At 51.0% G+C, this 13,508-nt stretch overlaps 2 protein-coding genes across 2 annotated transcripts in view; both read right to left on the bottom strand.

The window, feature by feature from the left end:
- The window catches only part of LOC142312062 (uncharacterized), a 275,265-nt gene that overhangs the window by 98,024 nt on the left and 163,733 nt on the right, over positions 1 to 13,508 (bottom strand). The gene's annotated exons all lie outside the window — the stretch shown is intronic.
- LOC142310542 (uncharacterized) overlaps positions 1 to 13,508 on the bottom strand; it is a 33,950-nt gene that overhangs the window by 9,500 nt on the left and 10,942 nt on the right. Inside the window, exons 6-9 of the mRNA XM_075348063.1 lie at positions 8,794 to 8,943; positions 8,488 to 8,664; positions 8,278 to 8,404; positions 8,097 to 8,194 (exon numbers count right to left, since the gene is read on the bottom strand). Of these exons, the coding sequence (XP_075204178.1) occupies positions 8,097 to 8,194; positions 8,278 to 8,404; positions 8,488 to 8,664; positions 8,794 to 8,943 (552 nt within the window). The remainder of the gene's footprint in view (positions 1 to 8,096; positions 8,195 to 8,277; positions 8,405 to 8,487; positions 8,665 to 8,793; positions 8,944 to 13,508) is intronic.

A 13,508-nucleotide genomic window follows, 5' to 3' on the forward strand; every position in this document is an offset into this window, starting at 1 on the left:
TGCCACAGATCCGGGTACCACGACCTTCTTGGCCAATCTGGAGCGACGAGTATGGCTCGATGGCAGTCGGACCTGATTTTCCGGAGAACTCTGGGTAACAATGCTAGAGGTGGGAACACATAGGGTAGTCGGAATTGCGACCAATCCTGAACCAAGGCGTCTGCCGCCAGTGCTCGGTGATCGTGAGACCGTGCCATGAAAACTGGGACCTTGTTGTTGTGCCGTGACGCCATCAGATCGACGTCCGGCGTCCCCCAGCGGCAACAGATCTGCTGAAACACGTCCGGGTGAAGGGACCATTCTCCTGCGTCCATGCCCTGGCGACTGAGAAAGTCTGCTTCCCAGTTTTCCACGCCTGGGATGTGAACTGCGGATATGGTGGACGCTCTGCTTTCCACCCACGTCAAAATCCGTTGGACTTCTTGAAAAGCTTGGCGACTGCGTGTTCCCCCTTGGTGGTTGATGTACGCCACCGCCGTGGAATTGTCCGACTGAATCCGAATCTGCTTGCCTTCCAGCCATTGTTGGAAGGCTCGCAGGGCAAGATAGATTGCTCTGATTTCCAGAACATTGATCTGCAGGGTGGACTCTTCCAGAGTCCACATCCCCTGAGCCCTGTGGTGGAGATACACCGCTCCCCACCCTGATAGGCTCGCATCCGTCGTGACCACTGCCCAGGACGGGGGAAGGAACGACTTTCCCTGTGACAATGAGGTGGGGAGAAGCCACCAACGCAGAGAGTCCTTGGCAGTCTGAGAGAGGGAGACAGTCCTGTCGAGGGACGTCGATTTCCCGTCCCATTGGCGTAGAATGTCCCATTGTAGAGGGCGCAGATGAAACTGCGCGAACGGGACTGCCTCCATTGCTGCTACCATCTTTCCTAGGAAATGCATGAGGCGCCTCAGTGAGTGCGACTGGCTCTGAAGGAGAGATTGCACTCCAGTCCGTAGCGAGCACTGCTTGTCCAGTGGAAGCTTCACTATCGCTGAGAGAGTATGAAACTCCATGCCAAGATAAGTCAGAGATTGGGTCGGGGTTAGATGAGACTTTGGAAAGTTGATAATCCACCCGAAACTCTGGAGAGTGTCTAGTGCCACCTTCAGACTGTGTTGGCATGCCTCTTGAGAGGGTGCCTTTATAAGCAGGTCGTCTAGAAACGGGATGACCGAATGACCCTGCGAGTGCAGAACAGCTACTACTGCTGCCATGACTTTGGTGAAGACCCGGGGGGCTGTTGCCAGACCGAAAGGTAACGCTACGAACTGCAGGTGTTCGTCGTGTATGACGAAGCGTAGGAAACGCTGATGCTCTGGTGCGATCGGCACGTGGAGATACGCATCTTTGATATCTATTGATGCTAGAAAATCTCCTTGAGACATTGAGGCTATGACGGAGCGTAGGGATTCCATCCGGAACCTCCTGACTTTTACGTGTCTGTTGAGCAACTTTAGATCCAGGACGGGCCGATACGATCCGTCCTTTTTTGGGACCACAAACAGATTGGAGTAAAAACCGTGACCTTGTTCCTGAAGAGGGACGGAGGTCACCACTCCTTCCGCCTTTAGAGCGGCCACCGCCTGCAACAGAGCATCGGCTCGGTCTGGTGGTGGAGAAGTTCTGAAGAAACGAGTTGGCGGACGAGAACTGAACTCTATCCTGTACCCGTGAGACAGAATATCCCTCACCCAACGGTCTTTGACGTGTGACAGCCAGATGTCGCCAAAGTGGGAAAGCCTCCCACCGACCGCGGGTGTGGGAATCGGAGACCGCAAGTCAGGAGGACGCCGTCTTGGCAACGGTTCCTCCGGCTGTCCTTTTTGGGCGTGACTGAGACCTCCAAGAATCTGAGCGTCTCTGGTCTTTTTGAGTCTTTTTTGACGAGGCGAATTGGGACCTGCCCGGTCCTCGAAAGGACCGATAACCAGACTGACCCTTCCTCTGTTGGGGTCTGTTTTGTCTGTGTTGCGGTAAGGATGAGTCCTTACCCTTGGAGTGTTTGATGATTTCATCCAAACGCTCTCCAAACAATCGGTCACGAGAAAAAGGCAAATTGGTTAAGCACTTCTTGGAATGAGAATCTGCTTTCCAATGTCTCAACCACAGGGCCCTACGCAAAACAACGGAGTTGGCTGACGCCACTGCCGTGCGGCTTGTAGCGTCAAGAACAGCATTAATCGCGTACGACGCGAATGCCGCCATTTGCGAGGTCAATGGTGCTACCTGCGGGGCAAATGCACGTGTGACGGAGTCAACTCGCGCAAGCCCGGCTGAGATAGCTTGGAGTGCCCATACGGCTGCAAAAGAAGGCGCTAATGACGCTCCAATCGCTTCATAGATGGATTTCAGCCAGAGCTCCATCTGCCTGTCAGTGGCATCTTTAAGTGCCGCTCCATCTTCAACTGCAACCAAGGATCTAGCTGCAAGCCTGGAAATTGGAGGATCCACTTTTGGACACTGGGTCCAACCCTTGACCACCTCAGGGGGAAAAGGATAGCGTGTATCTTTAAGCCGTTTAGGAAAACGCCTTTCAGGATAAGCGTGGGGTTTCTGGATTGCGTCTCTAAAGTCAGCGTGGTCCAGAAAAGTGCTTAAAGTACGCTTAGGGTATCTGAAATGGATTCTCTCGTGCTGCGAAGCTGACTCCTCCACAAGAGGAGCTGGTGGGGAAATATTTAACATCTTATTGATGTTAAATATAAGATCATTAACTATGGCGTCACCATCTGGTGTATCTAGATTGAGAGCGGTCCCAGGATCAGAATCCTGATCAGTTACGTCCGCCTCATCACCCATAGATTCATCTCGCTGGGATCCTGACCATTGAGATGAATGTGAAGGCCCGTCATAGCGAGCCCGCTTAGGCTGCCCGGGGCCATCGTCCGAGTCAGAGTCTTCACCCTGAGGTGTATATGCCCGTCCCGGAGCTTGGAGCTGAGGGGGACCAGGGGGCAATGATTGCACAGTGTCCGTGGCCTGAAGTACAGGCCTAGCTCGCAATGTGTCAAGAATTTGTGACATAGTGAGAGACATTCTGTCAGCAAAAGCTGCAAACTCAGTTCCTGTCACCTGGACAGCATTCACAGGTGGTACACCCTGGGTCACGTCCAGCAGAGGTCCCGACTGTGCAAGCGCCGCAGGGGCCGAGCACTGCACACAATGGGGGTCCGTGGAGCCTGCCGGTAGAAAAGTCCCACATGCGGTGCAGGAAGCATATAATGTCTGTGCCTTGGCACCCTTGCGTTTTACGGACGACATGCTGCTGGCTCTCTGCAATGTGAGAGAGTCTATAGCCAAAGGGCGACCAGCGCTATGCAATACAAAGTATTTGTAGAAACAAAATACTAAGAATACTACTGGCACAAGAGGGGGTGAGCCCTGAGGGCTGCTTACCGCCCGCTGAATAGCGGGTAAGAGGCTGCAGAATTCCTTGTCTGGGTCTCCCCGGCTCCCCTCTGCAGCTCAGCGTGTCAGCAGGAATGGCTGCCGGCGTCTGTGGAGAGGGGCGGTCCGTGGGAGTTCCCAAACAAAAGTGCGGGAAACAGTGTCCCCTCTGTGCCGATTGTGAGGGCTGGAGTATGTAAAAACGACTCCAGCCCTCGGCGCTGATGCACTGGCCAGCGTCCCGCCCCTCTCCTGACTGGCAGGTCTGGGGGCGGGAACGAACGGAAGCAGGCCGCAAAAGCCGGGGACTCGAGTTATCAGCGCGGCCGCCGTAAAAGCGCGGGCCGCGCTGAAGTCCCCGGCGCACCACAAGTGCCAGCCGCGCCGCAGTCCCAGCGGCCGGCGTGACCGATTCCTAGACGTGGCCAGCGTCCCGCCCCTCTCCTGACTGGCAGGTCCGGGGGCGGGAACGAACGGAAGCAGGCCGCAAAAGCCGGGGACTCGAGTTATCAGCGCGGCCGCCGTAAAAGCGCGGGCCGCGCTGAAGTCCCCGGCGCACCACAAGTGCCAGCCGCGCCGCAGTCCCAGCGGCCGGCGCGACCGATTCCTAGAAGTGTGCCTGCTTCAGCGAAGCTGAATGAGGCCATGGCACAAGCGCCGTAGCGCTGATGTCCCCCGGCGCACTACAACACCCAGCATGCTGCGGTGTGAGCGACAAATGCACGGGGACACAGAGTACCTTGAGGAAGCAGGGCCATGTCCCTGATGTACTCCGCTCCATCCAGCATCTTCTCCAGGGGCTGTAGATGGAGCACGGTCTCAGTGCCTGGAGACCAGTAAATCCCACTTCACCCAGAGCCCTGTAAAAAGGGATGGGGAAGGAATCAGCATGTGGGCTCCTGCCGCCGTACCCGCAATGGGTACCTCAACCTTACAAACACCTCCGACATACAGTGGGGTGAGAAGGGAGCATGCTGGGAGCCCTGTATGGGCCCTCTTTTCTTCCATCCGACATAGTCAGCAGCTGCTGCTGACTAAAAACAATGGAGCTATGCGTGCGTGTCTGACCTCCTTGCGCACAAAGCTAAAACTGAGGAATCTGTACTCCTACGGGAGGGTGTATAGCCAGAAGGGGAGGGGCCTTACACTTTTAAGTGTAGTTCTTTGTGCGGCCTCCAGAGGCAGTAGCTATACACCCACTGTCTGGGTCTCCCAATTAGGAGCGAAAAAGAAAAGTACCGTATTTTTCGGACCATAAGACGCACTTTTTTCCCCCAAATGTTGGGGGAAAGTTGGGGCTGCGTCTTATGGTCTGACTGTGGCTGCGGGGAATGAGGGTGCTGCGGTGGAGCGGGTCATCGGGGGCACGAGCAGGCTACTATAGCAGCCTGCCGTGACCACGTGTGCCCGCTCATTACATATGCACGCCCATCCTCCCGCCCATTTCTCAGCGCAGAAGCCGGCGCTGACAGGTGGGCGGGAGGACGAGCGGGGACACGCGCATAGTAAAGAGCCGGTCCACATGATCACCCCTGGCAATTACAGCCTGGAGTGATCATGTGCGGCTGTATTCACTGCCCCCCGCACATCATTATCAGCGCGGGGTGCAGTGAATCAGTACACTCACCCGTCCCCGTGTGTGGAGCCGTTCCCCCGCAGCACGCGATGTCTTCCTGTCTGTGCCGGTCAGCTGATCTGTGCTGATCAGCTGATCGGCACAGACAGGAAGACATCGCGTGCTGCAGGGGAACGGCTCCACACACGCAGGTCAGCGGCGCAGAGAGGAAGATGATCGGTGCTGGAGGGAGTGAGGAAAAGGTGAGTATAAGCGTTTGTTTTTTTTTCTCTGTGCTATAGGATACAGGCCATATACCAGGATGGTATATGAGCACGATGGGGGCATATAGCAGGATGGGAGTATATGAGCAGGAGGGATGGGGGGTATATGAACAGGATGGAAGTATATGAACAGGATGGGGGTATATGAACAGGATGGATGGGGGGTATATGAACAGGATGGAAGTATATGAACAGGATGGATGGGGGGTATATGAACAGGATGGGGGTATATGAACAGGATGGGGGTATATGAACAGGATGGGGGTATATGAGCAGGATGGGAGTATATGAGCAGGATGAATGGGGGGTATATGAACAGGATGGGGGTATATGAACATATGAACAGGATGGGGGTATATGAACAGGATGGGAGTATATGAGCAGGACGGATGGGGGCTATATGAACAGGATGGGGGGTATATGAACCGGATGGGGGGTATATGAACAGGATGGGGGTATATGAACAGGATGGGGGCTATATGAACAGGATGGATGGGGGCTATATGAACAGGATGGGGGTATATGAACAAGATGGGGGTATATGAACAGGATGGGGGTATATGAACAGGATGGGGTATATGAATAGGATGGGGGAATATGAGCAGGATGCTGGTATATAAGCAGGATGGGGGTTTATAGCAGGATCATATACAAGGCAGGAGGATCATTACCAGGATGGGGTACCTTAGTAGAGAATTTGGTGACATTACCCCCATAACAGTGTCAGCAGCAGATCCTCGCCCCATAACAGTGTGTCATGACCACATTTTTTTGCTTAAAGTTTTATTTTCCTATTTTCCTCCTCTAAAACTAGGGTGCGTCTTATAGTCCGGTGCGTCTTATAGTCTGAAAAATACGGTAAATAAGGACTTTTAGACAATTTTTGTTTCTTACTATATGAAAAAGAATGTTTAGCCATAAAGCAGGTAGCGGATACTTTGCGATACTACTTTTTAGGGGCGAATTGTTTTTGCCATTTGGGTTTTGCACTGCAAAGCTGAGTTTTTGACCAAAGTTCTGCAACAAAAAGGCAGCAGTTTGAACAGCATAGTGCGGACAAGAAACCCAACTTCCCGTAGACCTTGCTTGAAAAGCAGAACACAACCATTTTGGCATTAAACGCTGCAGTTGAAAAAGCAGCAAAAAAGCAGGAAAAAAGCAGGTAAAAAGCAACGTGCGGACATAGCCTAAGAGCGCATCAGGGCCAGGTTTTACGAGCTGGAGAGATGCACGGGTCTGGCTTCTCACATACCCCCACCCATGGGTGTGGTACACTTGTTACAATGGAGGCTGTTTGTCACGCACACATGGTTTGTGTGTGAAGAGGCTGCAACATCTCCTGTGGGACATCGTGTGTGGGCAAAGCTTGCAGAGATATATTGACTTGTTATTTTCTGTTTATTTTTTTGTGCTGGAAGAGGTTGTTTTGTTTTCTTTAATACTGGAGCGGTTGATGAGGATATTAAACCTGCTGGACTCTAATGAGAATTGTTCCTGTGTATACCTCCAAACCGCAATCAAGCGAGCCAGAATGTTACAATTAGTGATGGGCGAACCCGAACTGTAAAGTTCTTGGTCCGTACAGGACACCTCGTGTCTGTGAACAAACCCCGAACACAAACTGCTCTAGGAAGTCCGTGTTACTGTTCGAGTTTAGCTGCTTGAATAAAAGGCCAGGGCGCTGCAAAAGGAAGCAAAACAGAGTTTAAAGCAGGACAATTATACTTACAGAGTTTCCATGCGGCTGTCAGTTTCCGGGTCCGCTCATTATACCTTATAAATATACACTGATTAATCCAACACGCCGTCTGTGACAGCATCTGTGATTGGTTGCAGTCAGACTGTGCCCCAACCCTCTATGCCGGCATCTGTGATTGGTTGCTATCACACTAGCTGTCTGGGTGAGTGTAGGGGCCCCTGTCCTAAGTTACCTAGTCATATCCCATGACACTTTTATTCGATAATTTTCCTCGATCACAACATTCTCTCAGTATACTCTTGTTTCCATTGTACATAAAAACCTCATGAAGTGGGCAGTTTTGGAAATACTGGTGTTGGCTGATCTAGCACTGACTTACTGAAAGTAAAGCCTGCTTTACACGTTTCAATTAAACGTGCGATCACACTCGCCCCCATCATTTGTGCGGCACGGGCAATTTGTTGCCCGTGTCGCACAATGCTGTATCCCTAGTCACACATACTTACCTTCCATACGACCTCGCTGTGGGCAGCGAACATCCACTTCCTGAAGGGGGAGCGACGTTCGGCATCACAACGACATCACACGGCAGGCGGCCAATAGAAGCGGAGGGGCGGAGATGAACGGGACGTAAACATCCTGCCCACATCCTTCCTTCAGAATTGCCGGTGGGACGCAGTTAAGCGGTGTTCATCGTTCCTGTCACACACAGCGATGTGTGCTGCCTTGGGAGCATTGAACAACCGGACGTTCAATTTTTAGAAAATGAACGACGTGTATGCGATCAACGCTTTTGCGTACAATCGGAATCGCACGTAGGTTTCACACGCTACTACAACACTAACGATGCCGAATGTGCGTCACTTTCGACGCGACCCCGCCGACACATCGTTCGATATATTGTAGCGTGTAAAGCCCGCTTTACTCAGATCATTTTCAGTACTTGATCTGACTATTTTTTTTTCCACACCAAAAGTATTCACTTCATTTTCTGCTGTTCTCCAGGATCCTGGATCAAATTAACATACATCAAATTTTCAATTAGGAAAGGAACAGTGTCTCTAATAAATTGCCCATTCAGTGTATAATACTGGTGGATAAAACAAGACTGAGCACAAGACCTTCACAGCCGTCTACACATCATAGGGAGATTTCATGACACCTTCTCTCCATCTACCTGATGATCCTGAGGAACATTGAGATCTTCTTGTTTACAGTCCTGTGGGAGAAGAGGACGGGGGCATCTCTCTGGTGTTGTCCTCTCACTGGATAGAACTGGAGGAAACACATACAGATACTCAATTCATTCTTTACATACAGATAATTATAGGCCGTGTGTATTTAGTCCTGTCGGTTACCTGGTGATGTGAGGGGCTGGGGAACCACATTCATCATGACGTCCTTGTACAGATCTTTGTGTCCTTCTAAATACTCCCACTCCTCCATGGAGAAATAGATGGCGACATCCTGACACCTTATAGGAACCTGAACCATACAATGATACCGTCATCCCCCCGATCCCTTCATAGCGTTACTGTATAATGTCCCAGCATTCCCAGCAGTGTCACCTCTCCAGTCAGCAGCTCAATCATCTTGTAGGTGAGTTCTAGGATTTTCTGGTGATTGATGTTCTCATGTATCAGGGGGAGAGGTGGAGGCCCTGTGATTGGGCTCAGGGGTCTTTCCCATCCCTCAGACACAGGGGCCTGACAGCGCTCACTAGAGGTCTTCACTACTGTGTAATCCTGGATATGGAAAGACACATTAATAAATCTCACTACAGACATTTCCAGAGTCCTCACCTCTCCAGTTCTGTTCTTCAGTTATTTTCATAGATAAGAATGATGTAATGTGACGTCATCAGAATTTCTCACCTCTCCAGTAAGCCGGAAAAGGATCTCTAGGGTGAGGTGTAATATCCTTTCTGCCATCTTGTCCCTGTCCCTATCCATCCTTGATGGGTCAATCAGGAAAATTCTCTTATATAGAAGATCTCCACTGAATTGATCCGATATTGTAGGGATCTGAATGGGGAAAAAATGATAATCTAACATGGAGTGTAAAAATAAATAAAATTTGAAAAAATGATGTACAGTCCCCATATATTGATACCCAGTGCAGAAAAGGCAGACAGCTGGAGACTGCAGCCCCCAGCTGTGTGCTTTATCTTGGTGTGTATCAAAATACAAGGCACACCATGTGGCTTTTTTTCTTTTTATAAATTATTTAAATTAATACATTTTAAAAAAGATTGTGCAGCCCCCCCCCATAATTTTGATACCCAGACAAGATAAAGCAGACAGCTGGTATCCTCAGGCTGAAGACACCCATGGTTATTGAGCCGTCCCCAGCCTAAAAATAGCAGCTTACAGCAGCCCCAGAATTAGTGCATTCATTAGATGCAACAATACTGACGCTTAACCAGCTCATCTCGATTGCCCTGGAGCGGTGGCAATCAGGGTACTATAAGGGTTAATGACAGGGGTACTTTGTAAAAAAAAATCATAGCTGCCACAAAGCCCTGGATTAGTAATGGGAGAGCTGTCTATCAGAACTCCCCCATTACTAATCGAGTAAGTAACAACTAATAAACACAAAACACAGAAAACTCCATTGTTTAGAAGAAGAAAAATAAAAAATCATAACATGTTCTTTCTCCAATTTATTAAAGCCCAAAACACCCCTGCAGGTCTGATGTAATCCACACTAAAATGTTCCACAATGGTTCTGGCTCTGTTACATCCTGAGGTCGCAGTGCGCGGTCACATTAGAAAACGTGACCGATCACTGTGGCCTGTGGGACACACTAATGGAACCGCATCTGTGAAAGCGGTGACATCAATGAGTTTACTTGAGGTCACAGCTGGCAGTTCTGACAATACCCAAGCTGTAACCTCAGGTAAACTCATTGAACTCAATGACGGATTAGGCTATGTGTCCACTGTGAGCATTTTATTGCAGAAATCTCTGCACCAAATCTGTATCTCTTGTCAGAAAAGAAGGGAATTTTGTTTACTTACCGTAAATTCCTTTTCTTCTAGCTCCAATTGGGAGACCCAGACAGTGGGTGTATAGCTACTGCCTCTGGAGGCCGCACAAAGAACTACACTTAAAAGTGTAAGGCCCCTCCCCTTCTGGCTATACACCCTCCCGTAGGAGTACGGATTCCTCAGTTTTAGTACCAAAGCAAGAAGGAGGAAAGCCAATAACAGTTTCAAAAACAAATTCAATCCGATAACAAGATCGGAGAACTTAAGAAACAACATGAACAACATGTGCACCCGAAAAACGAAACCCTAAGAACAAATAGGGCGGGTGCTGGGTCTCCCAATTGGAGCTAGAAGAAAAGGAATTTACGGTAAGTAAACAAAATTCCCTTCTTCTTTTTCGCTCCTAATTGGGAGACCCAGACAGTGGGACGTCCAAAAGCAGTCCCTGGGTGGGTAAAAAGATACCACATGAACGGGCTGTCAGACAGCCCTTTCCTACAGGTGGGCCACCGCCGCCTGAAGGACCTGTCTACCTAGGCTGGTATCTGCCGAAGCGTAGGTATGCACTTGATAGTGTTTGGTAAACGTGTGCAGACTCGACCAGGTAGCCGCCTGGCACACCTGCTGAGCCGTAGCCTGATGCCGCAATGCCCAGGACGCACCCACGGCTCTGGTAGAATGGGCCTTCAGTCCAGATGGAATCGGAAGCCCAGCAGAACGGTATGTGTGAAGAATTGGTTCCTTGATCCACCGCGCCAGGGTGGATTTGGAAGCTTGCGATCCCTTATGCTGACCAGCGACTAGGACAAAGAGCGCATCAGAACGGCGCAGAGACGCCGTGCGAGAAATGTAAATCCTGAGTGCTCTCACCAGGTCCAACAGATGTAAACCTTTTTCAAATTGGTGAACTGGATGCGGACACAAAGATGGCAAAGTGATATCCTGATTGAGATGAAAGGAAGAAACCACCTTGGGAGAAAACTCTGGAATTGGACGCAGTACTACCTTGTCTTGGTGAAACACCAGGAAGGGAGATTTGCAAGATAACGCCGCTAGCTCGGACACTCTTCGAAGAGACGTGACCGCCACAAGAAAAACTACTTTTTGTGAAAGCCGAGAAAGGGAAACCTCTTTCAAAGGCTCGAAAGGCGGCTTTTGGAGAGCAATGAGAACCTTGTTTAGATCCCAGGGTTCCAATGGCCGTCTGTAAGGAGGAACGATATGACAAACTCCTTGGAGAAACGTGCGTACTTTAGAAAGCCGTGCCAAGCGCTTCTGAAAGAATACGGATAGCGCGGAGACTTGACCCTTAAGAGAGCTAAGCGACAAACCTTTTTCCAACCCAGACTGCAGGAAGGAAAGAAAAATTGGCAATGCAAATGGCCAGGGAGAAAATCCCTGAGCCAAGCACCAAGCTAAGAATATCTTCCACGTCCTGTGATAGATCTTAGCTGAGGATGGTTTCCTAGCCTGTCTCATTGTGGCAACAACTTCATGAGATAAACCTGAGGCCGCTAGGATCCAGGACTCAATGGCCACACAGTCAGGTTCAGGGCCGCAGAATTCAGATGGAAAAACGGCCCTTGAGACAGTAAATCTGGACGGTCTGGTAGTGCCCACGGTTGGCCTACCGTGAGATGCCACAGATCCGGGTACCACGACCTTCTTGGCCAGTCTGGAGCGACGAGAATGGCTCGATGGCAGTCGGACCTGATTTTCCTGAGAACTCTGGGTAACAATGCTAGAGGTGGGAACACATAGGGTAGTCGGAATTGCGACCAATCCTGAACCAAGGCGTCTGCCGCCAGCGCTCGGTGATCGTGAGACCGTGCCATGAAAACTGGGACCTTGTTGTTGTGCCGTGACGCCATCAGATCGACGTCCGGCGTCCCCCAGCGGCAACAGATCTGCTGAAACACGTCCGGGTGAAGGGACCATTCTCCTGCGTCCATGCCCTGGCGACTGAGAAAGTCTGCTTCCCAGTTTTCCACGCCTGGAATGTGAACTGCGGATATGGTGGACGCTTTGCTTTCCACCCACGTCAAAATCCGCCGGACTTCTTGAAAGGCTTGGCGACTGCGTGTTCCCCCTTGGTGGTTGATGTACGCCACCGCCGTGGAATTGTCCGACTGAATCCGAATCTGCTTGCCTTCCAGCCATTGTTGGAAGGCTCGCAGAGCAAGATAGACTGCTCTGATTTCCAGAACATTGATCTGCAGGGTGGACTCTTCCTGAGTCCACGTCCCCTGAGCCCTGTGGTGGAGAAACACCGCTCCCCACCCTGATAGGCTCGCATCCGTCGTGACCACTGCCCAGGATGGGGGTAGGAACGACTTTCCCTGTGACAATGAGGTGGGGAGAAGCCACCAACGCAGAGAGTCCTTGGCAGTCTGAGAGAGGGAGACAGTCCTGTCGAGGGACGTCGATTTCCCATCCCATTGGCGTAGAATGTCCCATTGTAGAGGGCGCAGATGAAACTGCGCGAACGGGACCGCCTCCATCGCTGCTACCATCTTTCCTAGGAAATGCATGAGGCGCCTCAGTGAGTGCGACTGACTCTGAAGGAGAGATTGCACTCCTGTCCGTAGCGAACACTGCTTGTCCAGTGGAAGCTTCACTATCGCTGAGAGAGTATGAAACTCCATGCCAAGATAAGTCAGAGATTGGGTCGGGGTTAGATGAGACTTTGGAAAGTTGATAATCCACCCGAAACTCTGGAGAGTGTCTAGTGCCACCTTCAGACTGTGTTGGCATGCCTCTTGAGAGGGTGCCTTTATAAGCAGGTCGTCTAGATACGGGATGACCGAGTGACCCTGCGAGTGCAGAACAGCTACTACTGCTGCCATGACCTTGGTGAAGACCCGGGGGGCTGTTGCCAGACCGAAAGGTAACGCTACGAACTGCAGGTGTTCGTCGTGTATGATGAAGCGTAGGAAACGCTGATGCTCTGGCGCAATCGGCACGTGGAGATACGCATCTTTGATATCTATTGATGCTAGAAAATCTCCTTGAGACATTGAGGCTATGACGGAGCGTAGGGATTCCATCCGGAACCTCCTGACTTTTACGTGTCTGTTGAGCAACTTTAGATCCAGGACGGGTCGATACGATCCGTCCTTTTTTGGGACCACAAACAGATTGGAGTAAAAACCGTGACCTTGTTCCTGAAGAGGGACGGAGGTCACCACTCCTTCCGCCGTTAGAGCGGCCACCGCCTGCAACAGAGCATCGGCTCGGTCTGGTGGTGGAGAAGTTCTGAAGAAACGAGTTGGCGGACGAGAACTGAACTCTATCCTGTACCCGTGAGACAGAATATCCCTCACCCAACGGTCTTTGACGCGTGACAGCCAAATGTCGCCAAAGTGGGAAAGCCTCCCACCGACCGAGGGTGTGGGAATCGGAGACTGCAAGTCATGAGGACGCCGTCTTGGCAACGGTTCCTCCGGCTGTCTTTTTTGGGCGTGACTGAGACCTCCAAGAATCTGAGCGTCTCTGATCTTTTTGAGTCTTTTTTGACGAGGAGAATTGGGACCTGCCCGGTCCTCGAAAGGACCGATAACCAGACTGACCCCTCCTCTGTTGGGGTTTGTTTTGTCTGT

This window comes from Anomaloglossus baeobatrachus, chromosome 5, assembly GCF_048569485.1.
Source record: "Anomaloglossus baeobatrachus isolate aAnoBae1 chromosome 5, aAnoBae1.hap1, whole genome shotgun sequence".
Taxonomy (NCBI): Eukaryota; Metazoa; Chordata; class Amphibia; order Anura; family Aromobatidae; genus Anomaloglossus; species Anomaloglossus baeobatrachus.